The sequence below is a fragment of the Podarcis filfolensis genome (assembly GCF_964270895.1).
Source record: "Podarcis filfolensis genome assembly, chromosome: 1".
In the NCBI taxonomy this organism is placed as follows: domain Eukaryota; kingdom Metazoa; phylum Chordata; class Lepidosauria; order Squamata; family Lacertidae; genus Podarcis; species Podarcis filfolensis.
Window position 1 is genome coordinate 129499699 of NC_139604.1, and position 26732 is coordinate 129526430.

The window sequence follows — 26732 nt, forward strand, 5'->3', positions numbered from 1 at the left end:
AATGAGCAGGCCGGTGAGGCCGTCACAGCTGCGGTGTGACACTCTGCTCTGCTCGTGTCAATGGAAAGGGAAGGCTGAACATATGCAATGAATTGGAGGCATAGCTGTCAACCGTCCCTTATTTAGCGGGAAACTCCCTTATCCCAGCGCCGTGTCCCGCTGCTGCCCCTTATTGATGGTGTCCCTTAAATTTCCCGGGTTTCAAAGGAAGCAGCTCCTCTCCCTCCCTCCCTGCCTGCCGGCCAGGGAGGAGGGAGGCTCCAACTGTGTTGCTTGGCTGCGTTGCTCACCCAATAAGGAGTCTAAGAAGGACTGGGGGGTGGCGCTTGCATGCCTTGTGCCGATCAAATTGGCCACGTTGCCTGGGGACTCGCCTTTGCTCAGCGCTTCCCAGCGGAGAGGTGACGGTGGTTTTCCTTGCTGCATCCCCTTAGCCGGGTTGCTGCGCTGTGGGAACCACCGCTTGAGGCTTTGTTTGGCTGCTGGCTGGGCTTTCTGCCTTTGGCTTGGAGGGGCTCAGAAGTTGAACATACCTGTGCTCGCAAAATCCCTTATTTTGGCTGCTGATCCCTTATTTTCGAGGCTGCTGGTCCCTTATTTTCAAATCTGTAAGTTGACAGCTATGATTGGAGGTGCCCTGGGCAGGGGGTGTCCAACAGATATCCAGCTGCTAGCAGTTTCCAAAAAGGTAGTGGATTCGGTCCAGAAAATGAGGATAAATCTATCAAGGGCTATGAGCCAAGATGGCTCAGCTCTGCCTCCACGGTTGAAGGCAGCAATGCTTCTGAGCATTGTCTGGAAACAGCAGGAGGGGAGAGGGCTCCTGTGTTCGAATCCTGCTCCCTGGTTTCCCACAGGCATCTGGTTGGCCACTGTGAGAACAGGATGCTGGACTAGATGGGCCGTTGGCCTGATCCTGTAGGCTCTCTTTACGTTACCGGGACCAGCGGCAAGTGACTCTGAGGAAAGTCCGCGATAAGGGAGGACATGGCAGTGGCGCAAAAATTTATGCCTGGAGAAAGTGCATGGGGATTTTTTCCCTCTCTCCTTTTCTAGAACTTGGGACCCTCCGATAAAGCTGAATGTTGGCAAATTCAGGACAGGAAAAATAAAGTGTACTTCCGCCCATGGAGTTGGCTCTGACAATATGTAAAAATCCTGGGGTTAACCTCTGGAAAAAGAGGGCAGGAACCTATTGCAGCATTTGTTGAGTGTTTTTCTTTCCTGTGTAGGCAAAATTAGAGAATGGATCGAGTATGGCTGATATATTGCTGTAAGTGAATCGTTTAATTTCTTTCTTGGTCTGGGAGGGCTCATAACAAAATCCTACACTGGTGACCTCTTCTTCTTCTTCTTCTTCTTCTTCTTTGTCAAAGAGAAAAACGACTACCAGACTTTTAGAAGACATCTGAAGGCAGCCCTGTTTAGGGAAGCTTTTAATGTTTAATATTGTATTTTAATATTCTGTTGGAAGCCGCCCAGAGTGGCTGGGGAAACCCAGCCAGATGGGCGGGGTATAAATAATAAATTATTATTATTATTATTATTATTATTATTCTGTGTATTATATGTATATCCTTCTTTTTTCACTGCTAGGGACTCAAGGCAATTGATAAAAATAGGAGCTGCTAAAAACATAGGGAAAATCATTTAAAATCCAATTAAACATTGAAAAAATTATATACACACACACATCATACAAATAATTTTAATAAAAGCAGCACTGCACACCAACCCTTTCATGAAAAATGGTCCGTTCCCCAAAGCACATTGGAATAAAAAGGTCTCCCATCTGCTGGCAGAAGGAAAACAAGGAGGGAGCCAGGCTGGCTTCTCTAGGGAGGGAGTTCCAAATTTTTGGAGCAGCCACACAGAAGGCCCTGGGGATTATACGGCTGCAGCAGGCAGCAGCATTTTGTCTTCCCACAATGCCGCTGTTGTAACATTGTTCCAGGGCAGGGATGCTCAGTGGAGTTGATCTCCGTGAATTCTCACACAGCTGACCAGCTTCGTACCTCTTGGAACCAATGTGCAGATTGGAATTCATTATCCAATGGTCTCTTGCACTTCCCAAACATTTTGACATGTCGGATGTATCGGAATGTACAGTCATACCTCGGGTTACAGACACTTCAGGTTGCGTTTTTTTGGGTTACAGACCCACCGAAACCCGGAAGTACTGGAATGGGTTACTTCCGGGTTTTGGCGATCATGCATGCACAGAAGTGCTAAATCGCGTTTTGTGCATGCGCAGAAGTGCCGAATCGCAACCCTCACGTGCGCAGATGCGCCTCTGTGGGTTGCAAACATGCATCCCGCACGGATTGTGTTGGCAACCCGAGTGTCCACTGTATTTAAAAATGAAAATACTGATGTAACGTTGGACATGCATGTTTTGAAAGAAGATGCTTTTCAAAAAAATGAGTTTAACAATCTTTAAACACATTTTTGAGAGGATTAATGTACAGATGGGGACGCCGGTGGCGCTGTGGGTTAAACCACAGAGCCTAGGACTTGCCGATCAGAAGGTCGGCGGTTTGAATCGCCGCGACAGGGTGAGCTCCTGTTGCTCGGTCCCAGCTCCTGCCCACCTAGCAGTTTGAAAGCACGTCAAAATGCAAGTAGATAAATAGGTACCGCTCCGGCGGGAAGGTAAACGGCGTTTCTGTGCGCTGCTCTGGTTCGCCAGAAGCGGCTTAGTCATGCTGGCCACATGACCCGAAAGCTGTACGCCGGCTCCCTCAGCCAATAAAGCGAAATGAGTGCCGCAACCCCAGAGTTGGTCACAACTGGACCTAATGGTCAGGGGTCCCTTTACCCTTTACCTTTACCTTTAATGTGCAGATGAATGTGGCAATTGGACGGTGTAGACGTCTGGGGAACCACAGTTGAATTTGACGCAGGCTGAGTCACTTCACCTTGAAACACCGTGGGAACCAGCGGCCAAATATTCATTGGAACCTTGGGCAAAATACGTCTTTAAAGGGTGGTCCAGGGCAGGTGTCAACTGTGGGCCATGCAGGGCCCCAGCAACTGCCCAGGCCTGCCTTGTTGCATCAACTTAGTCTTCCCAATTGTCAGAATAGGACATCATGACTTCCACTCCATGGCTCCTGAGACCCCGTGATTTTTCTGCCAGCGGTTGTACTGCCGTGATTTGTCGATGCATTGATTTGACGGATGTTGCAACACCTCCTTTTAGCTTTTAATATTTTGACTTTTGATGCCTTTGCAGTTTCCAAGTGACTGACATGAGGACGGAGCTCTCCGCCATCACCCAAGCCCTTGCGATCATCGCATGTTTGTGTGCAGCAGTGAGGTAGCGGCAGGTTTTTGTGGGTTTACTTTTCAAAATGTTGTGGGCTGTATTCTCCTCGGTTGTGCGTTGCTACAAACCAGGCCTTTGTGGGGTGTTTGGACCGCTCCCTTATTGTACCGATTAGTGATTTTATGGCTGTGTAGCTTATTTATTTTATTTCACTGCAGTCTTTGTATTCCACCCTGGGAACCTTGTCTGAAGCGTAGTTTTAACGATCACATTAAAAATAATGATTTAAGCCAATGGCAACCACCTTTTGCCTGGCTGTCTTTGGAATCACATCTCTGATGCACCTTTCGTGACGTTAGTTGTGTGTGCTGCATCTTCTGCCGTTCTTCAATTAAAACGCAGCTTTGTCATTTGCATTTTTCCACCTTAATCACTCTCTTAATCGCAGTCTCTCTCCCCTCTCCCCCTCTTCTAGGCCCAAGATGGAGAAGCCAAATTTAGTCTGGCTGTTCACTTCAATGCTCCTTGCCTATTCATTTTTCTTTGCTTGGAGAGCAAATCTGGATATTTCAAAGCCGCTGTTTAAAGGAGTGGTATGTTTGCTTTCAAGGTTGCTATTTACGTTGTTGTTTTTTAAAAAACCAAAATGCCTGGTTTTAATTTAATTTAAAGCTTATTTCAGGATTTAGAAATTGCTCTGCGATGTCTGAGCAGAGAGATGAATGTCTGGGGGAGGGAGAGAAAAGTTCAGGGGGGGGATGTATTTTTCCATTTCCCCCCAAAGCCCATTTCTTGGGGGCGGGGGCGGTTCTGGAAAAAAATGAAAAAGAAAAAGCACTGTGACATGTGAAAGGCTGTAGAAGTTTGTTTCAATCTGGGCAAACTTTCAGCTTTTAGAAAGTCTGTGATAGATAGGGTGACAAATACGAAGAAGCAAAAAGAGAAACTGATAGTGATATCTCAGATAATGAGACTGATTAAATTTATGGTATTCATCAACTCTTGGGTCCTTCCCTTTTTCGCAGAAAACATGTTATGGACATGAGTGCTGTACTTGACTTTGTTGAGGACTGGAGAAAACCTAATAATTTTCAGCATACATTATACTTTTCTCTTTTTTTCTATAATGTTGATGCGTTCCCTTGTTTTTATTGTTTTATACCTGCTCCTGATAGACTGGCCAAATGAAAAAAGATGCCAGGTTGTAACTAAAATTACATGCAACTAAAATTTAAACCTGAAAATTCCAACTGTCCCAGGCAGAGATTACCTTCTTTGCTGGTGATGCAAGGGATTTAACCTAGGGCTTTCTGCACATGCTCTGCCAGTGAGCTGTGGCCCTTCCTCTAGATTTCGGAAAATCGAAAGACAATCTCCCAGGTCTATATTCACCAAAGCTGAACTCCATGCAGTGTTTTGCAAACATGCATTGTGTGGGAGATTTGCAGTCAAACCTAACAGTGCTAGTTAGTATGTGAAGGGGTTAAGGACCACATAGTTCTCAATTACTAGAGTAGCCTCTGTGATGTCACATCCTTTCTCTGTCTCTCTATCACGCTGCAAGCAAGGAAGCAGAAATACATCAACTTTGTTCTCTGCCTCTCATATGTATCTGAGGCTGCTTTGCTGTATATATTTCAGCTAAGCACATTTACCTGCATTTTATTGTTGCTACTAAGGAAAATTCAACTCTGAGACCTAGCGACTGTAAGTAAAACATTTTAAACTTACCTTGCAGTCTGTGGTCTTAAGGCCAGGTGCCTTAAGAGCTGGGATGTATTAAAAAGGTTTAAAAACCTATTCTTAGGCGTCAGTAAATCTGCCTAACAGTGAGATTTAAACTCCAGTACTGGGTCTCTTTAGGTGCAAGCCCTGCATTTTAAAAACAGGCACAAGCCATTTTGTGTTACTCCAAACACAGGGGTCTCTAGAGAATCAGTTATAATTAATATATCCTTACTATAATACCTAGGATAGCTCAGTTGGTGGAGCATGAGCCCCACGTTGGGCAAAAGATTCCTGCATTGCAGGGGGTTGGACTAGATGACCCCCCGTAGTCCCTTCCAACTCTGCATTTCTATGAGTCTAATACCCATCACATTTCTACACAGTTGGGGAAACGCTGTCTGTCTATCCTTCTGCAGGTTGAGCGATTCTGGATGCAGAGCAATGCGGTGGTTGCTGTTCTAGCCGGCCTCGGTTTCTCCTCGCTTTTCTCTTTTGCAGAGGGGTTAGCTGGAAACAGGCGAGTGCTTCGCTGCCTGGAATGGCTTTTTGCTGCCGTTCTGGTTACCGGGCAAATCTACTCTAATTACAGGTAACTGCAAGAAAGAGCACAGTGGGTTCAGCTTTGCAGAGTGTGCTTAAAAGTCCAATTAGCGTCGTGTTCATTTCCCACTGTTCCCTCAAGTGGTTCAGGGCAGCCACACCTGCTTCTCGCTTCCTTATTTATCCATGCAACTCGTGTTGTAAGGAGGCATCGTCTTCTGTTCTCCCTTGTATCCATCGCATGCAGCGCCGCTTCCGTTCCACTGCATTTCGCCTTTCGCTAAATGCTACGTCATTCATCTGGCTGCCCTGCTGCTACATGCCATCCCACTCTGTGCAAAGGAAAGGGAATGCAAACAGGGAGGGGGATATAATCAGTTACATATCAGAAGGAGCAGGAACAACAACAAATCCCAAACTGGTTTGATTTCCATTCTGGACATGGACATGGACATGTAAGCAAACATCAGCCATTTTCCCTTCCGTTTCCATTTCCATTGAAATTGTCTGATGTCCCTACTCACAACACCCTTGCGAGATAGGTTAGGCTGAAAGATAGCAATTGGCCTATTTATTACTATTACTATTACTATTTACTACTACTACAGGTTTTTTTATTCTTTTACTCGTACCCAGTCACTCTAGGCAGCTCCCAACAAAATACAGTGGCACCTCGGGTTAAGTACTTAATTCATTCCGGAGGTCCGTTCTTTTTTTTTTTTTTAGGAAATATTTATTAAGATTTTACAGAGACAAATATACAAAAACACATAATAAAAAAATAAAAAATAAGTAAACATACAGAAAAAATAAGAAAAATTAAAAACAATTATTTTTCATAACTTAAAACTCATTTGCTTGTTTCTTTGACTTCCTCACACCTCCCCTTCTTGTATTCCCATTTAAATAATCAAATCAGCAAATCCTTACCCTCTTTCATTTATCTTATCTCTATAACTTAACATTTTATAACTCAGTATTTTCATCCATTATCAATTCATTTTTGCATATTCTTATTAACTTTGTTGCTAATACCACTTATTTCCAATCCAACACCATTTTAGTTATTTTTTTACCTGTTTATACCCTTCTTCCATATTCTTAAAGCATTACAGCTGGAAACCCCTTAAATTCTATCCAACATCATTCTAACATTCATTAATTTTACAATATTTCTGTAGATAGTCTTTAAATTTCTTCCAATCTTCTTCCACCATCTCTTCTCCCTGGTCTCGGATTCTGCCAGTCATTTCTGCCAATCCGGGGGTCCGTTCTTAACCTGAAACGGTTCTTAACCAGAAGCACCACTTTAGCTAATGGGGCCTCCCGCTGCCACCACGCCGCCGGAGCATGATTTCTGTTCTCATCCTGAAGCAAGGTTCTTAACCCGAGGTACTATTTCTGGGTTAGCAGAGTCTGTAACCTGAAGCGTATGTAACCCGAGGTACCACCGTATTCACAACGAAACACCAACCATTAAAAACTTCCCTATACTGTACAGAGAGCTGCCTTCAGATGTCTTCTAAAAGTCATATAGTTGTTTATTTGTTTGACAACCGACGGGAGGACGTTCCACAGGGTGGGCGCCACTACTGAGAAGGCTCTCTGCCTGGTTCCCAGTAGCTTCACATCTCGCAGTGAGGGAACCACCAGAAGGCCCTTGGAGCTGGACCTCAGTGTCCAGGCTGAACGATGAATGTGGAGACGTTCCTTCAGGTATACAGGGCTTAGCGTGGATCTGAACCCAGGTCTCCCTGCTTGTAGTCCAATCATCTTGCTACGCTAGCTCTTGCTTAGAACCCTTTAAGACTTTGCACTGCTTGGGCAGGATGGGAGCGTCTTCTAAAAACGTGCCACCTGGGATCTTATTATTAGCAAAAACGCTTCATCAGGGCAGTGCTGGATTTACGTATAAGCTAAACAAGCTATAGCTTAGGGCCCCACTCTCTTGGCCCCCCCCCAAATTATGAGTCTTTGTAAATTGTGTTTCTAAAGGAACTTTTGTTATTGCCAAATGCCAATGTGTTTGCATTATTAAGTTTGCAATGAATAAAAAATCATTTAAAGTTAGAGCTTAATAATTATTTTACTATTAATATACAGGGTGAGGCCCCGTGGAACATGTGTACTCTTTTAAAAGACTCACCCTGTACTTCTTCTTAATTGTATTTCACTATTTTGAACCGGGAAGGGCGGGGTATAAATAAAAATTTATTGTCATTATTATTATTATTATTATTGCATTGCTTGTAGAGAATGTCAGGTCCTTAATAAACAAACACTACGCTGCCCAGTGGCCTGTCATTGCTCTTGGAAAGGTTTGCAAATGCTACAAATCCTGGGATTCAGAGCCACGCTGTGTCTCTCACTCCTGTTTATCTAGCTGAGCTACTTGGGGATGGACTAAAAGCAACACAAAACAGCTTTTCCTTTTCTTTCCCATTATCTCTTTCCGCCCAGTGTCTGCGACCAAAGCCACAACTACGTCGTTGACCGCTTTGCGAGGAACCTTTTGTCCTCCATGCCTCCAGATGCCATCGTCCTGCTGAGAGGGGACTTGCCCGGCAATTCTCTCCGTTACCTCCATTATTGTGAGGGAGTGAGACCTGACGTTACCTTGGTGGACCAAGAAGTAGGTGGAAAGCGAGGTTTGCATACTTTACAGAGTGTGAGATGACAGTTCCTTGCAAGGCATGGGAACAAGAGAAGCTGCTGTGCTGGCCAGACGTTGGTCCATGTAGCTCAGTCTTGCTGATGCCGCGAGCAGTTTAAACCAGAGTTTCAGGTCAGGCAGGTGACACTCCTGGCCAGGGCCGGATTTAGGTTTGATGAGGCCCTCAGCTCCTGTAGGTAACGGGGCCCTTTATATGTCCAGCTGTCCTTTGTCAAAAACAAATTGTCACTGGTTTTTGTGTTGAATATATGCCATATGGGAATTCATGGACTTAATAGGTATCTAAAGCCATTTGGACATAACAAAAAAATGTATTTTATCAAAGTAATTGTTGAACTGAAATACAATTAAGAAGAAGTATATTAATGGTGAAATACAATGTTCTAGGGGTTGTTTTTAGAAGTCTGCAACGGATTAATCCGTTTTGCATTACTTTCTATGGGAAAGCACGCCTTGGTTTTGGAACGCTTTGGTTTTGGAACGGACTTCCGGAACGGATTAAGTTTGAGAACCAAGGTACCACTGTATATAGAAATGAGCAAAATAGTGATATTTTAGGGAGCAGGCTAGCAGGCGGGGCACATGACTTATATCATAGGAGCTTACACAACACAAAACACTGTTCCTGTATGTAGGTTTTATTTTATTGGTTTTTTTATTTTATATTTTGGAAATGTACATCCAGTTTTTTCCCCTTTAAATTTTTTTGGGCGCCCCCCCCCAAGAGAGTGGGGACCTAAGCTATAGCTTGTTTAGCTTATACGTAAATCTGGTACTGCCCCCAGCCCTGCCAGTTTGCATTTCTTAGTGCAGAAAGTATTGATCTGATGTGTAGAGATCTTTCCTAATCTACTTAATTCAAGAGGCTTCTGGAAGGACAGGGTCCAGGCAGGAACTACAACCAACAATGTTGCTCCCGCAACTTGGGACTGGGACTGGCCGGCTTTTATCTGCGGCCCTGATCCTCTGGTGACTTGCCTCTCCTGGCCTGGAGGCAAGCACTCCTCCTGCAGGAACTTAGTTCCCTCCGCCTCTCTGCCCTGAGCCTCTGCAGCTCAGGAGAGGCTGGAGGGTCACCGGACCCAGAGGCAACCTCAGCTTCCCCTGACGGGGCTGAGAGTGGAGCACCTGCAGGCAACGGGTCCTCCATCACCTCAGGAGCCAGAGCAGACTCAGCTGGTGCCTGCACCTGCAGATCCAGCACAGGTGAGGACCCTTCAGGCTCAGGCCCCAGCCCCGGCTCAGCTGGTTCTGGAGGCGGGGACTCCTGTGCAGGCTGGGATTCCTCAGGTTCAGCCTCCGAGTCCGAATCCCAGGCCATCACAGCAGCCTTAGTGTCAGGTTTTAGGTATGTTTATTTACATCGATGGTGCTTCGAGTCGTAGAAGCCCACAGGCCTCATCTTTAATTTCATCTCGTCTTGCCTGCGCTAGATGATGACTTACCACTGGTACTTACTGAAGATGTCAAAACATTTGCCTGGCGTCATTTTTCCTGGTAACCGGTGGAATCCTCTGGAAGGGACGCTGCCCGATGGGACGACCACATTTAACCTCCATCACTTTCTCAAAGTAAATAAACAGTAAGCATTCCTGTTCGCATAATAGCATTCCTTTTCCCCATAAAAACTGCATCAGTTCCATTCTCAAATTGCTCTGTGTTAGAGGAGGCTAATCTCCCAGCTGGGGCCCTGATTGGGACCACCTAAGTGTTTTTGTGTGTCCCCAAAAACTACTCACCTGCCCCAAGTTTGATAGCAGCAGCAAAAAGAAGTAGACTTCTGGTGTCACCACACATAAAGCTCTGATTCTTCCTTGGCTCATTAAAAAATAAAGTTAACCACCCTTGCTTTCTATAGCGTCTGAACCTGCAATCCAAAGTACAGCTTTCCTCCTGAACACTCATGTTTACATCAAGAATTGGTATAGGTGTGTGTTGTGTGCATGTATATATGTTGAGCACACACACGTTTTTGTTGTGATTGTAATTCATTACCTACCTTCACCCTAATGATGTCCCAGGGTGGGTTACAGCAAAACTATTGAAATAATAATAATAATAATAATAATAATAATAATAATAATAATAATAAAATATTTCTACTCCGTCCATCCATCTGGGTCTCCCCAGCCACTCTGGGTGGCATCCAACAGAAGGTTAAAAATACATTAAAACATCAGTTATTAAAAACTTCCCTAAACAGGGCTGCCTTCAGATGTCTTCTAAATGTCAGAGAGTTGTTTATTTCCTTGAAATAAGGAATAATGGGAGGGCATTCCACAGGGCGGGCGCCACTACCGAGAAGGCCCTCTGCCTGGTTTCCTGTAGCTTTGCTTCTCGCAATGAGGGAACCGCCAGAAGGCTCTCGGCGCTGGACCTCAGTGTCTGGGCAGAACGATGGGGGTGGAGATGCTCCTTCAGGTCTACTGGGCCGAGGCCGTTTAGGCCTTTAAAGGTCAGCACCAACACTTTGAATTGTGCTCGGAAATGTACTGGGAGTATTGAAAACAGTTTTAAAAAAATATTTCAGAAATAAGATGGGTCCTTAAAAATAATGAGTTGTGGGTACTTCGTACAAATTCGTACAAATTCTTTTGTTGGTGTAATGTATTTATGGCTATGTTTTCTAAGTGTGTTGTCAGTCGCTTGGAGACATTTGTATAACAAAGAACTAAGAAGTCTAAAAGAATCATAGAGTTGGAAGGGAACCCCAAAGGTCATCCAGTCCAACAGCTCTTACTGTCAGAAAGTTCTTCCGTATGTTTAGTCTGTTAATAAGAATAGCTATATCCTTGCAATTATTGGTTTTCTGTAGAGGGCTGTGTACATATTGGTTACCAGTCTTTTTCTGAGCTCAGTTCAAAATGTTGAGTTTTGGCCGTTAAAGCCAGGATGTGACCCGAGTATCTTGCAAATCATCTCTCTACCCTCTCCTCATTCCCCAGTGATCCTGAGATGGTACACCTTTTTATTGCACAGCAGAAGGCAAAATATATGTTCTGTGTTGCTCCAGAGTGACCGTAAGTTACAGGAAGGTGGGTGTCAGTTGTGTTCAGTGTTGGAACACATGACCTGCAAGGTCCTCTGAGTCTTTAATTTTATGGTGAGAGCAGACTACAGACTTCTCCAGTCCAGCAACGTCTTCTCCACAGATTCTAAATTGCTGTGGGAAGCCTAGCCTAATTAATCTCTCTCTGAACAGTTTTAATTGTTAAACTCCGCCTTCTGCATGTGGTGGTTTCCTTGTTACCCAGAACCAAGCTACATTGTTGACATACGAGAGGCCTCCATCAGTATTGACATCTTAAAGTACCCATTTTTAGACGAGCGTTCCTCCTGTTCTCTTAACTTTAACTCCCTGTTGTGAATGTTTAAATTGCTGCTTTAACAGAGTGCATTGCAGTAAATCCAATCTTGAATGTAAATTAAATAATAATAATAATAATAATAATAATAATAATAATAATAATAATAATTTATTTATACCCCGCCCATCTGGCTGAGTTTCCCCAGCCACTCTGGGCGGCTCCCAATCAAATGTTAAAAACAGTACAGCATTAAATATTAAAAACTTCCCTGAACAGGGCTGCCTTCAGATGTCTTTTAAAGATAGGATAGCTGCTTATTTCCTTCACATCTGAAGGGAGGGTGTTCCACAGGGTGGGCGCCACTACCGAGAAGGCCCTCTGTCTGGTTCCCTGTAACCTCACTTCTTGCATTGAGGGAACCGCCAGAAGGCCCTCGGTGCTGGATCTCAGTGTCCGGGCTGAACGATGGGGGTGGAGACACTCCTTCACGTATACAGGACCGAGGCTGTTTAGGGCTTTAAAGGTCAGCACCAACACTTTGAATTGTGCTCGGAAACGTACTGGGAGCCAATGCAGATCTCTCAGGACCGGTGTTATGTGGTCCCGGCGGCCACTCCCAGTCACCAGTCTAGCTGCCGCATTCTGGATTAATTGCAGCTTCCGGGTCACCTTCAAAGGTAGCCCCATGTAGAGCGCATTGCAGTAGTCCAAGCGGAAGATAACTAGAGCATGCACCACTGGCGAGACAGACGACGGGCAGGTAGGGTCTTAGCCTGCGTACCAGGTGGAGCTGGTAGACAGCCGCCCTGGACACAGAATTAACCTGCGCCTCCGTGGACAGCTGTGAGTCCAAAATGACTCCCAGGCTGCACACCTGGTCCTTCAGGGGCACAGTTACCCCATTCAGGACCAGGGAATCCCCCACACCCGCCCGTCCCCTGTCCCCCCCAAAACAGTACTTCTGTCTTGTCAGTTTTCAACCTCAATCCGTTAGCTGCCAGCCATTCTCCACCTGCCTCCAGACACTCACACAGGACCTTCACCACCTTCACTGGCTCTGATTTAAAGGAGAGGTAGAGCTGGATGTCATCTGCATACTGATGATATTGATAATATTGGTGGTGATGATTTCTTTTGCAGCTCTAGTTCCCCATTTGTATTTTGTTTTTTGTTTTTGTGTGTGGCTTGTTTGCAACAGCAAAGAAACCTTTGTCTGCATTGGGCTCCACGAAGGTGACCCCACCTGGAAGAAAAGCCACTCCCTTTGGCCGTGGGGCTCCTGCGAGAAGCTGGTGCCTTCGGAAACTCCCTTCGACCCCGGAGAGTGGATCGAGAGAACCAGAAACCTCTACAACTGGAGCGAGGAATATGGGAGGTGAGAACAGCAAAACTGGTGGCTGGATTTGAAAGTTTGCAAACCTGGATGAAGAACTTGGATGCAGTTACATCCAGCCTAGTTGTCCCCAGTCTTCCTTGGCAACCTTAGCTCTTGAGCCATGGTGTTGGTCTCAGAAATGGGGTGTGTGGTGGCTTATACCGTATTTTTCGCTCCATAAGACACACTTTTTTCCTCCTAAAAGGGGGAAATGTCTGTGCGTCTTATGGAGTGAGTGTGTGGTTGGTTGCTGGCTCCCTTTCCGGCCCTGAACCCTTGCCCAGGCCTCCACTGTTGAATGTTCTGCGGAAGGAGGCTGTATGTTTCCCCAGCAACATGTGACTGGCTGATTATCTGTCTGGAAACTGTAGAAACTGCTCCTTTTCCTTTCCTAAAGAAGCTGCAGAACTGTGAGTTGAACCCCATAAAAACAGGATTTTTTCCCTTTGCAAAGTAAGCTCAACAACTTTGAGCAGATCCCCCCAAAAAACGGGTCTTTCCCCCTTTCCTCCTCTAAAAACTAGGTGCGTCTTATGGTCAGGTACGTCTTATGGAGCGAAAAATATGGTGCGTTACACCAGACTTTCCCGGGAGCTTTGGACTACAATTCCCATCAGCCCCAGCGAGCATGGTCCAGTGGTCAAGGGTGATGGAAACTGTAGCCCAGCAACATCTACAGGGCTATGTTACAGGCAAAACATTAAAGGCGTTTTAAAAATCAAGCTTCTAGTCCTTCTGATTGTGAAGCTATGCCTGTGGGCACGTGGGTTGTGCTTGCTGAAATCTCAGGAGCTGGAGTGGCAACTAAATAAGAATGAGAGGGAGGGTTTTTTGTTGTTGTTTTTTTTTGGTCTTATGTTGCTCTTTGCTGTTCCATCATAACCAGAATGCTTTGCAGAATGAGACATGGTGTCCAAATGTGCTCGACATCCCACGATTCAGGTGCCCCACAGAATTCTGCTGTCCCTGACGCAGAATGGCTTTGAGCGCCAAATTCCAGTGTTTGTACAGCGTGACCCTGTTTAATACTCTCAGTCTCTCTGTGGCCTTTTCATGTCTGATGAGCCAGTTAATCAGCTCCTGTTGTTAACTTCTTAAAGGTTCGATTCATCTTCATGGGAGTTGGTGGCAAACGAAGAGATGTGGCAAGCCAGGTGAGAAATCCGCCCCCACATATTTCCCCTTCTGAATGGGTTTTAAAGGGAAGGGAGACACCGTGGTGTCCACACGGGCCTTCATTTGGGAAACGACTATCTTCTTATTCTTCTTTGGCTATCACTTGTAGCCGAGTAAGATTGTCTTCCAAAACAGGGTTTTAGCAGTGAGTCCATAGGTGACTGTGGAGGCCAATTCTGGATCCACACGCCCTTCCACAGTGGGGACATGGGTTTCCAGGTGGGAGTTGATCACGGTGAGGGTTTGCCAAGCGTGCCTTCCTCTTAGCATGTTTCTCCCTTGTGTCTTGAGTTCCAGTGTCTTCAAAGCCCATGACACCTTTGGCAAAGGCTGTTCTCCAGTTGCAGCACTTGCAGGCCAGTGTTTCCCAGTTGTCGGTGCTTATACCACATTTTTTTTAGATTTGCCTTGAGAGAGTCTTTAAACCTCTTTTGTTGATCACCAACATTACGCTTTCCATTTTTAAGTAGTTTTTAAGTAGTCCATTTTTAAGCAGAGTACAGTGGATGCTCGGGTTGCAAACGTGATCCGTGCGGGATGCATGTTCGCAACCCGCAGCAGCGTGTCTGCGCACGCGCGGGTTGTGATTCAGTGCTTCTGCACATGCGCAAAGCGCGATTTAGTGCTTCTGCACGTGCGTGACCCCCGAAACCCGGAAGTAACCCGTTCTGGTACTTCCAGATTTCGGTGGGTCCGTAACTTGAAAAAATGCACCCTGAAGTGTCTGTAACCCGAGGTATGGCTGTAGTTGCTTTGGAAGACGATAATCAGGCATCCGAATAACATGACCAGTCCGACGAAGTTGATGTTGAAGAATCACTATAGCTCAGTGGCAGAGCCTCTGCTTTGAATGCAGAAGGTCTTTGATTCAGTCCCCAACAGCATCGCTAGGTAGGGTTGAGAGTGCCCCTTCCTGGAACCCCCCAAGAACCACCACGAATCAGTGACAGCGATCCTGAGCTAGATTGACCAATGGCCCAACACAGTGTAAGGTTGCTTCCTTTAAGGGGAGTGCCATGGCTCAGTGGTGCAGCACACAGAAGGTTCCAGCTTCGATCCTCTGCATCCCCAGATCCCCTGTCCTGAAACTCTGGAGAGCTGCTGCCGTTCAGTGTAGACCATACCGAGCTAGATGGGCCAATGGTCTGGCTATAAGGCAGCTTCTTATCTTCCTGTGATGATTGTGCCACAAGTTGCAGCAGTAAAACTGCTTTAGCGTTTGCAAAGCTAAGCAGTGTCCGGTATGGTTTCAAATTGGATGGGGGGGACCGCGTGTTGAGATTCCAGTAATGCAGGGGTGGGGCTAAATGACCCTGGGGGTCCCCTCCAACTCTGCAATTCTGTAATTAATAAGCAGGTGACACAATGAAGGCATTGGAGAAATATAGGAAGCAGCATTTTGTGACCTGCAGCCAGATGCAAATAGTGTCGGCATGAACCTTTGTGAATGCAAATAATTTCAAGCAGTGTTTCTCAACCTTGGGTCCCCAGATGTTGTTGGAGTACAACTCCCATCATCCCTGAGCTCTGGCCTTGCTAGCTAGGGGTGATGGGAGTTGTAGTTCAACAACATCTGGGGACCCACAGGTTGAGAAAGGCTGAAGTAGAGGAAGGCTGCTTTGAGGCCTCCTTTGCTTAGCCCCAACCCAGCAATAATACAGCAATACAACTGCTAGCCTGTTTGCAAAGCTAAGCAGGGTCCTGTATGGTTTCAAATTGGATGGGGCCCCCTGCATGCTGAGGTTCCAGCATTGCAGCGGGTTGGACTAGATGACCCTGGGAGTTCCCTTCCAACTCTAGAATTTTATTATTCTTTACTGCCACCATCTTCGGCACCACACCTGTGGCATAGTTTCTCTGGCTCCGTGTCCTCAGCCAACCCTGGTTCAGGGGCACCAGCTGGTATTTAAAGAACCCTTAACCCTGACAGTAATGTACTTCTGTTAGAATTCCTGCTCCGTGATTGCAGTCATGGGATTGTTGTCTATCACATGACGGTATACATTTTGAATCCACAGAGTGGGAAGTGACGGAGACAGGATGTTTGCGTTACTGTGTTCCGTCAAGTGGGACTATTGTCCTTTGTCCTTTCTCTTTGCTGTCTGATGCTAGAGAGAGAGGGAGCCATGTTGGAGTGCTCCGTGTGTGTTTATAAATAAAGTAGATTAGCCAAAATGCTGAGTTGCTGAGGTCTGTTACGCATGATGCACAAACTCTGCGGATCCCTGAGTGTGCCGGTGTCTGTTGGCATCGGTCGCTGTGGTGTTCGGGCTGAAGAAAGCTTTTGAAGCTCCCAAACGATCGACCAGGAGGGAGAGAACATGCCAGTCGGGCATGTGTCTCTGCCAGGGTCCTACTCAAGTGTAGACTGAGCTCCTAACAGCTTCCACTTTTTTGCAGGATGAAGACAGCCTTCTTCATTTTTGACCTAGCGGAAACGGCTCGTGTGTCTATGGATGTGAAAGCCCAGCTTTATACATATGCTTACAAGGTAGGTACCTTGTATTCTTTAACTTAAAGAAGCAGAGGGGAAGCCTTAGTGTGTATGATGGAGTTCTGTCCTGCTTTCTGACCTGGATCCCCAAGGAAACTTCCATTCTTCGCTCCCTTCCCTAGCATCTTCCTTTCCAAAGCTCTCTCCTTTCCCCTCCTTTTTGCTCTGCTGGACCAATCTTCCTGGGGCATCACAGCAGCACAGCCAATTACTGCCTGAGGCTTTGTCAGCTGTGGGCACAAAACCTCAAAGGTTTCAATCCTGTGCACACTTACCTGAGAGTAAGTCCTATTGAATTCAGCGGGACTTCCCTCTGCATAAATATGCATCAGACTGGGCTGCGTCTTACAATGTGTGTTTGTTGAACACGTACTACTTTTCTGCAGTTCTGAACGAATACTTAACTTATTTTTTTGCGGATTTTTGGTGCATCAAGCGTGACCTTTAAAAAAAATAACCTAAGTGAGTGTTAGTTTAAAATTTGAGAAGAATGAGGGCATGGTATGAACATGCGACATTTCTGCGGGTTTTCTGCAAATGTTTAGGAAGCAGGGTGGATAAAAATCAACGATTTTTTTAAAAAAATAAAGTTTTTTTATTTAAATCAGATTTTTTTCTATTTAAATCAAATTTTTTTATTTAAATCGGATTTTTAAAATAAAATGATTTTGGAGGGAAAATATTTCTAAAGATAGTTTTCTATTTAAGTTACATTATTGTCCAAAGGCTATTCATCAGGAAATAAGAATTTGTTTTAAGTTTTTCATGTGTGTTAAAACTCAGTCTAAGTTTGTTTTATAAAAAAAGTTTGACCACAGTAGTCAACAAACATGCATACATATGCTATAATGCTATTGTTTTAGTTAAATAAATTGTTTAAATTGTTATTAAGGAAATGATTATTTTTCTCCTTCCAGTAAAGTGCAGCGGAAAAGTTGTCCAAATATAAACAGTTACCGTATATATTCGAGTATAAGCCGACCCGAATATAAGCCACGGCACCTAATTTTAGCACAAAAAACTGGGAAAACCTCTTGACTCGAGTATAAGCCGGTTCACCACACCACAAACCTGGTGGTGGCATAGCTGTCAATTTTCCCCTTTTCTTGCGAGGAATCCTGTTCGGAATAAGGGAATTTCCCTTAAAAAAATGGGAAACGTTGACAGCTATGGGTGGTGGCGACAGCAGCGGAGGAAGAACAAGCAGCCTGAAAGGGCTGCTTTCCGGCCACTTGTCCCTCCGCTGCTGCTTCTGCCACTCGCAAGAGCAGGCATAGGAGCCGTGGTTGGGAGGGGCACAGCGCAGCAGCCGCCGCCGCCCCGCTCACTTGAGTATAAGCCGAGGCAGTGGCGTAGCGTGGAGGGTGCAGGGGGGGCCGGCCGCACCGGGTGCAACATCTGGGGGGGCGCGCTCGCTGCCTCCGGAGTTGCCAAAGAGCCTCGGGCGCAGGCTGTAGCAGAGCCCCATGTCTCGCGGAACCGATGAGCTGTCCGGGCTGAAGGCATCCGGCAGGCAGCGGCTCTCAGCGCTCGCCGCGGTCCCCGCGCGTCAGGGCCGCGGAGGGCGCGCCAGGCAGCCCCTCCTCACAGCCCCGCTGCCGCTGCTGCTGCTGCAGGGCCATGTTGCATTTTCCTCGCCTCTCTGCCCTCCTCCTCCTCCGGGCAAGCGGTGTCGTTTGGGCGGCAGCGCCAGCGGCAACTCGCCTCAGATCACCTGACATGGACCCGCCGCCGCCGCCATGGCTACCTTACCGTAAATACCCCAGCCCAGGCAGCAGCAAGAAGAAGCTGGCAGCGGCAGCAGGTTAGGGGTTAGGGGGCGCAAATTACTTGCCTTGCCCCGGGTTAGGGGGCGCAAATTACTTGCCTTGCCCCGGGTTAGGGGGCGCAAATTACTTGCCTTGCCCCGGGTGCTGACAACCCACGCTACGCCGCTGAGCCGAGGGTTTTTTTTCAGCATAAACAATGTGCTGAAAAAGTCGGCTTATACTGGGGTATACAGTGGTACCTCGGGTTAAGTACCGTATTTTCGCTCCATAGGGCGCACCTGACCATAGGGCACACCTAGTTTTCAGAGGGGGAAATCAAGAAAAAAAATATGATTCCCCCCCCCCCAGCTCTGGGAGCAGCGGACAGGCTGCAGGCAGCCTGTGCGCATCTCCCAGACCTTCTCCCTGCTTTTGCGGGAGGTGGGGGAATTCCCCCATCTCCCGCAAAAGCCCAAAGGAGCCGCGCACCCTTTAAGGTGCCCCCAAGAGAAAAGCCCCCAAGAGCGGCATGCTCTTTAAAGGGTGTGCGGCTCCTGTGGGCTTTTCTACGAGGTGGGAGAAGGGACTGATGCGGCCAGTCAGTCCCTTCTCCCTCCTGTGGAAAAGCCCTCAAGAGCCGCACGGAGCTTGTGTGCGACTCTTGGGGGCTTTCCCCGCCTGCCTCCCCCCTGCATTCGCTCCATAGGACGCACACACATTTTCCCTTGCTTTTTAGGAGGGAAAAAGTGTGTCCTATAGAGTGAAAAATACGGTACTTAATTCATTCCGGAGGTCCGTTCTTAACCTGAAACTGTTCTTAACCTGAAGCACCACTTTAGCTAATGGGGCCTCCTGCTGCCGCCGCACCACCAGAACCCGATTTCTGTTCTTATCCTGAAGCAAAGTTCTTAACCTGAAGCACTATTTCTTGGTTAGCGGAGTCTGTAACCTGAAGGGTATGTAACCTGAAGCGTATGTAACCTGAAGCGTATGTAACCCGAGGTACCACTGTATACAGTAACTTACTAAACCTCACAATAATTTCATAATGGTCAGTCTATGTATTTCTAACAGTATAGCCAAATCAGTAATTTTTGATATACAGTGGTACCTCGGGTTACATACGCTTCAGGTTACAGACTCTGCTAACCCAGAAATAGTACCTTGGGTTAAGAACTTTGCTTCAGGATGAGAAGAGAAATTGCGCTGTGGCGGTTCAGCAGCAGCGGGAGGCCCCATTAGCTAAAGTGATACCTCAGGTTAAGAACAGTTTCAGGTTAAGAACGGACCTCTGGAACGAATTAAGTACGTAACCAGAGGTACCACTGTAACTGTAAAAACTACTCTGAAAATTTATTATTCCCAAAATGAAACCTTCATCTGGTTGTAAATATTTGACTAGTGATTTAAATCAATTTGATTTAAATCAGATCCATCCTGTTCGGAAGAGCCTTCAAAACTGAGTTCTCCCCCCATTGCCTCTAGCTGTACAAGGAGATCGTCAGCACCCACAAAGTGCACCCGGTCAACTGGCACAAGAACTACGCGATTGCCTGTGAGAGGATGTTGCATCTTCAGCCAGGAAGGGAAGACCCGGAACTACTGCTGTCAGAAGCCATCAAGCACTTCCTCCTCTACACGGAGAAAGCAGCAGACGAGCCCCAGCAGAGCAGCATTTTGCAAGCTGTGAAACACCTGAAGAAGGAACTTCGGGGGTTGAGAAATATGAAAAAGGGCAGGGAGACTTTTCAGCAAGGCACAAAGTGAAGGAGTTGTGGACAACACATAGAAAATAACTCTTGGGGAAATAATGAAATGTAAGAAGAAAATGTAAGTTGAACAGTCTATGGGTGGAAGCGAAGTCAACCTCTTGGTTGCTTACTTTGTTAAAAAAAATTGGGGGAGAGCAGGGCCAGATTTAGGTTTGATCAGGCCCTCAGCTACTGAAGGTAATGGGGCCCTTTATACGTCCAGCTGTCCTTTGTCAACAACAAATGGTCGCTGTTTTTTCCTGTTGAATATATGCTATATGGTAATTGATGGACCTAGTAGGTATCAAAAGCCATTTACACATAACAAAATATGTATTTTATCAAAGTAATTGATACAGAAATGAGCAAACCAGTGATATTTTAGGGAGCAGGCTAGCAGGTGGGGCCCATGACTTACATCATAGGAGCCTACACAACACAAAGCACTGTTGCTGTATGTAGGTTTTATTTTATTGGCTTTTAATTTTATGTTTTGGAAATGTACATCCAGTTTTTTCCCCTTTAAATTTTTTGGGGGGGCTCCCAAGAGAGTGGGGCCCTAAGCTATAGCTTGTTTAAAGGTAAAGGGACCCCTGACCATTAGGTCCAGTCGCAGACGACTCTGGGGTTGCGGGGCTCATCTCGCTTTATTGGCCGAGGGAGCTGGCGTACAGCTTCCGGGTCATGTGGAACCAGAGCAGCGCACGGAAACACCGTTTACCTTCCCGCTGGAGCAGTACCTATTTATCCGCTTGCACTTTGACGTGTTTTTGAACTGCTGGCTTATCCATAAATCTGGCACTGGGGGAGGGTCTAAGAAAGGGGTGAAATGATAGAGGCTTTATGAAATGGCGTCAAACAAACAAACAAAAACAATGTGCAAGCTGGGAAAGTAGACAGAGAAGCATTTCTCTTTTTGCCAATAGTACTGGTGGCGCTGTGGGTTAAACCACAGAGCCTAGGACTTGCCGATCAGAAGGTCGGCTGTTCGAATCCCCGTGACAGGGTGAGCTCCCGTTGCTCGGTCCCTGCTCCTGCCAACCTAGCAGTTCGAAAGCACGTCAAAGTGCAAGTAGATAAATAGGTACCGCTCCAGCGGGAAGGTAAATGGTGTTTCCGTACACTGCTCTGGTTCGCCAGAAGCGGCTTAGTCATGCTGGCCACATGACCCGGAAGCTGTACGCTGGCTTCTTCGGCCAATAAAGCGAGATGAGCGCTGCAACCACAGAGTCGGCCAGGACTGGACCTAATGGTCAGGGGTCCCTTTACCTTTACCTTACTGAAACCTTTAGTCATCCAATGCTCTCAGTAGTTTGTGCACAAATTGAAGGGCATGTGTTTAAAACAGATGGAAGTGTTCTGCGGCCCAAGTGCAACAAATCCACTTTCAGAAAGGAACAGCCTTTTTGCAGTTGGAAAAGCAACAGGAAAATGCATTGAGAATTGAAGTGAAGGAGAGACTTGACGGGAAGATGTACCAACACCCCTCAGCCAGATCGGGAGCGATCGGAGGGGCCGTGCCCATTGCCAAATAAGTCCCCTGCAAACGAGTCGATGCAAACTTTCAACGGAGTCTCTTGCGGGCTACTAAATCCAGCCCGTTATTTGGAGAGCCCAGCAGCCTCATCGGCACAGCGCTCCTTTCCGTGCACCATTTGCAGCCTCCGAAAAAAAGTTGCAAATTTTCTGGTGGCATCCCAGGATTGTTGTAATTATCCAAAGGGGTGGGACCATAAATCTAGCGGTTGAGCGCCCGCTTTGCATGCAAAAGGTCCCGGGTTTAATCCCCAGCACCTGTCGGTTGGGCTGGGAATGCCCCCTGCCTGAAACCCTGGAGAGCTGCTGCCAGTCAGTGCAGACAATACTGAACTATATGGACCATTGGCCTGGCATGGTATAAAGCAGCTTATATCTTCCTATGAATTCTGGCATTTGGTCTTAATCAGGATTACTCACCATCAATACAAAATTCATTATCCTTAGGATGATGGCTACTGCCAGCCAGAGAAGGCAATACTGGGCTAGATGAACAAATAATCTAACTCTGTATAAGGCAGCTTCATATGCATATAATGCACTGAATGCGGAGCTTTCGTTGAGTTTGGAAACTGTGGTTAGTACAAAACGCACCCGCTAGGTTGCTAACTGGGACTGGGTGCATTTCGGCTGTTTTAAGACAGCTGTCCCCATCTCTTCTGGGTGGGTGGGTGGACTAATTCAGGGTGCTGGTTTTGACTCTTAAACATCCCCAACCTGCCCGACTTGTCTCTTACATCCATCTCCAGTGCCTGTTAGCTTCCTCCTTAATCTCAGAGTTGCCCTTGTAGAACTCAGCAGGGAGGAGGATGGAGACAAAAACTAGAATTAGTTGAACCCGGTGCTATTTTTCCAGAAAAAGAGGTGCTGGATCTCACTGTGAACACCTCCCTCATTCTTTTGGAAGGGCAATTTTCTAATGCTCCTCTACATTTGCTTTTTTAAAGTGTATATTGCCATTTTGTTTTCGTTTCTCATTGTGTTAGCTGCTCTGGGGGGTGTTTTTCTTAACCTGTGGGTGCACGATCGTTCATCGAATAAACAGATAAATTACCCTGTTTTCCTGCCTGTTTTGTAGCATCCTCTTGCCGCTGCAAAATCGCTTAGAGTGAATAGACAGTTGCAGTGCCTGCAAACAGTCAGGTTGTTTATCCATAGCATCGACCAAGGAGGAATGACCGCCATCTTTGTCCCTGCCTGTTGCCCATGCATGCTGGAGCTGATGCGAGTTGGGAGTCCAGGGACAATTCTGGTGCAAGGACAAAAGGCCCACCTGAACAGCCCCTCGCCCTCTTACCCACACCTGGAAACTCCGTGCTGTCCTGCTCCCAAAACAACACTGCCTGCGGGGAAAGGGCCAGAGTCTCCTGAAACAGGGTTAATAATAATAATAATAATAATAATAATATGCCCCCCCCTTTCTGGATGGGTCGCCCCAGCCATTCGGGGCAGTTCCCAACAAAATATTAAAACCACACTAAAACACCAGCCATTAAAAACTTCCTTGAAGAGGGCTGCCTTCAGATGTCTCCTAAAAGTCAAATACAGCGGACGCTCAGGTTGCGAACATGATCTGTGTGGGATGCACTTTCGCAACCCGCAGCAGTGCGTCTGCACACGCACAGGTTGCGATTCGGCGTGTATGCGCAAAGCACGATTTAGCGCTTCTGTGCATGCGCGGCTGCTGAAACCCGGAAGTAACCCATTCCGATACTTCTGGGTTTCGGTGGTCCGTAACCCGAAAAAATGCAGCCTGAAGCATTTGTAACCCGAGGTATGACTGTAGTTGTTTATCTGTTTGACATCTGACAGAAGGGTGTTCTGCAAGGCAGGTGCCACTACTGAGAAGACCCTCTGTCTGGTTCACCAGGTGCCTGAGTCTCCCAGTAACCCCAACCCTTTTTTCATTACTGAACTGATTGCCCGACCCTGGTTGCCCTCTGGAAAGCAAAGCTCCGCTTGCCACCAAACATCCACCCAGCGCGTCCAGAATGAGGCCTCCTCGTTCCTTGCAGCGGCCGCGGTGCTTGAAGGAAGCCAACGGGCAGAAGTTTAATTCCAGCGGTCCTCCTGGGGCCCCCGGCCTCCCCGAGTTTCTCAAACAACCTTGTTCCCTTCGTCTCAGTTGCACAAACCGGTTGCCAAGTAAACACATTTCTGCATTTTCCTAATTACTTTCCTATTTGCGTTTTGCCTCCCCTGTTTGTTCCTTTTGCAGATCTGGTCCTTGTAATTAGCTGCCGGTCCTGCTGCTCACATGTTGAAAAGGAGAATTTGTGGAAAGCGAATAGGGGGAGAGTGTTTTTCTTTTCACCCTCTTTTTTTTTCTCTCTCTCTCTTGTGTGCGTGTGCTGGGTTTTTCTTAAACCCTCCCCCCCCCAAATTTTATTTTATTTTTTGTTAAAAGAATCTCCCCCCACTCCACACACCGCCTCCTCGCTTGCGGACTAAAAGGGAACGGCGTTAAGAAATGCAAATAATGGCTCTTTATTTGATTATGACAGTTAATTAATAGCAACCTGTTTTAATGAATTAAGTCACTCAGGGCCCTTCAGCACTTGGGTAAGTAGTAGCCAGAATCTGTAGGGATTCTCGGCCCCCCTGCACCCTGCTCCAATTGTGTAGCCGCTAGACTCCAGAGCACTTACGCAGGCCCCTGTATAGAAATGTCCCCTTAATGAAGAGGGAAGGTTTTAGGAGCTCGCTTGGCATTCAAAGATCACTGGCGAGCTATTCAGGGGCGGAGGGGGGAGAGAGCCCCTGCACCCCCACCCCACCCCGACTATTCCTCCGTACGAGGAATAGTCACAGTTCCGCACCATTGTTCTAGCCAAGGTCCTTGATCAAAAAGGCCTCCTGGTGAACTCCACTGGGCTCCCTTTCAGACGACAGCCATAATTAAAACCACTAATTCTCTTTTAAAAGTGCTACAGGATGCCATTGCGGGCCCCTGTTTTGGAGTGTCCTTTGTGATGTCATAAGCCGTTGAGGGCCGGGAGTTGGGTTTGTATGATGGGATGGGGAGCTCTTTTTTTCTTGAGACCAAGAGGTGCCCGTCACCAAGTTTGCTCTGCAACAAGGGTTCCTGTGACAGCCGTTGACGAGGTCTTGACTACTGCACAATCCCCGAACCCTCCATCTGCCTCCTTGTCCGCTGCAGCCAGGAAATAAATCTCAAAGGGGGATGGATGAGAGGGGAGGGGGACGGGCTGGGAGAGGGTGGTGGCAGTGGGGCTAATGGTGGGGGCTGGAGTTTCGTTGACTGATCGGCCAGGGCTTTATTGGTCTTGGCGTGACACCAACGGAGACAATCCTGCGCTCCCTTTCTCCGGCGGTTTGAAGATGCCCACTGGAGCCTGCCGGGCTCAGAGCACGGCCTTTTGAACAGCATCAATGGACGCAACAGTTCAGCTGTTAGGGGGACAAATAAACGAAGGAGGGCTCATTAAGACCTTTTTTTGGCTGTCTCGGTGCCTTTTGCCCTTTTATCACACTGCCTTATTAGTCTCCTACTCATCTTGAACCGGGAGGGGATGAATAGGAGTTGTCGAGCGCTAATTGGCAAAGACTTTTAATCATAGGCTAAGGACTTTCGCTGACTTGAAAGTAACTTCTCCATGGGAAGGGGCCAAGAAGAAATCACAAGTCGTTCCTCTTCCCCACCCCTTCGCTCTTGTCTACAAAAGCATTATCAGAGGGAGGGAGAGAGAGAAAGAAAGAGAGAGAGAGAGAGAGAGAGAGAGAGAGAGAGAGAGCGCTTGCTTAGTACTTGGTAATAAAAAAATTGAAAAAATGCGAAGTTAAGCAACCGTTTGTTCGCCTTTAAAGGCACCTACTTTTAAAAGGCAGCGGTGGTGCTCCACAGCCTTCACAGTTGCTCAGTCCCAAGGAGTTTGGGCAGACCTGCTCACGAGTAAGCATGCTGGGGTGGCCATTTTAGGACCCAATATTGATTCAGAAGATAAAAACGGGTGCCCTTCTTTTATGGAAATGGAACACAAATAAATCTGGCACCAAGAGAAGTATGTTCATTTCCCTCCTGCCAAAATGTCTTGCGCTTTTCTCGAGTACAATTAAGAACCACCAATCTCTGTGCTTTTTCAGGATGCTGTGAAAATCTCCTCTATGTAAAAGTACTGTTGTCACATTTTTCAGTATTCAGCATATAAGCTCACCGCTGGGCAAGCTGTTAGATTATTTTGCTCGTTTTTCTTTGTAATAGAATACTATTCTAAAACATGTTATAGTATATAATGTAAACATCTACGTAAAAAAGTCTCATCAACTTTATTATCTTGTTAAACTAATTAGACAATATAAGGGGCCTGCCGTATAAAACACTATTTTCAAATGTTTAAAAACTATTTTACATTGAGAGTATAAATATATAATATAATTCACACAATGTCTTAATAGTTGATACTTAGTGTATATAATTATGACAATACAGTCACAATTCTGGCATCTAGATCGTAAGTGTGTGTGTGTGTGTGTGTGTGTGTGTGTGTGTGTGTAAAAAAAGTATTTGCACTTAAATTCTCACTGATCTTTCTATTTAAGATATTTCTCAACTGCTTATTGAGCCAAAGTAAAATCTCCAGCGACAGCATTTGAAAAGCAGACTGCTTGATAGATTAAAGGATGCCTTAGGAGAAAGGTTTACACCTGCCTCCTGCTAAATTAACGCGATGTGACAGAGGTGTGTAAAATTATTCATGGAGTGTGGGAAAAGTGAACAGAGAAAAGTTGTTCTTCCTGTCTCTAATATCAGAACTCAGGGGGAATCCAGGGAAGCTGAATGTTGGATGACTCACCATGACTATGGAATGGTCACCAACTTGGATGACTTTAGAAGAGGAGGAGATCCTTGGAGGAGAATGAGCCCAGCACTGGCTGGCAGCCACAATGTATATGTTCTGCCAGCACTATCTGAGACTGGACAAGACTGAATACCAGTTGCTGGAAATAGGAGGGCGGGGGGAGAGGGCTGTTGCGTTCAGCTCCAACTTAAGAGCTTCCACTGATGGGCAGCAGGTTCTTCTTATGTACTTGGTTGGGCGAGAGCCCACCCCAATAACCAATACACAGGCAATGTCCAAAGGGAAAAGGGGCAACTCTTATAAGGCAGCTTCCT

At 46.5% G+C, this 26732-nt stretch overlaps 1 protein-coding gene across 3 annotated transcripts in view; it reads left to right on the forward strand.

Moving 5' to 3' along the window:
- TMEM260 (transmembrane protein 260) overlaps positions 1-26732 on the forward strand; it is a 79751-nt gene that overhangs the window by 38692 nt on the left and 14327 nt on the right. Inside the window, exons 7-16 of one of the 3 annotated variants that reach the window (XM_083614013.1) lie at positions 1233-1273; positions 3236-3319; positions 3744-3861; positions 5413-5585; positions 7997-8168; positions 9644-9792; positions 12717-12893; positions 13994-14047; positions 16470-16560; positions 19797-20192. In XM_083614013.1, the coding sequence (XP_083470139.1) occupies positions 1233-1273; positions 3236-3319; positions 3744-3861; positions 5413-5585; positions 7997-8168; positions 9644-9792; positions 12717-12893; positions 13994-14047; positions 16470-16560; positions 19797-20078 (1341 nt within the window). In that variant the 3' untranslated portion in view covers positions 20079-20192. Of the gene's footprint in view, positions 1-1232; positions 1274-3235; positions 3320-3743; positions 3862-5412; positions 5586-7996; positions 8169-9643; positions 9793-12716; positions 12894-13993; positions 14048-16469; positions 16561-19741; positions 20193-26732 lie in introns of those variants that run through there. The other 2 variants (XM_083614014.1, XM_083614015.1) reach the window with 2 other exon arrangements.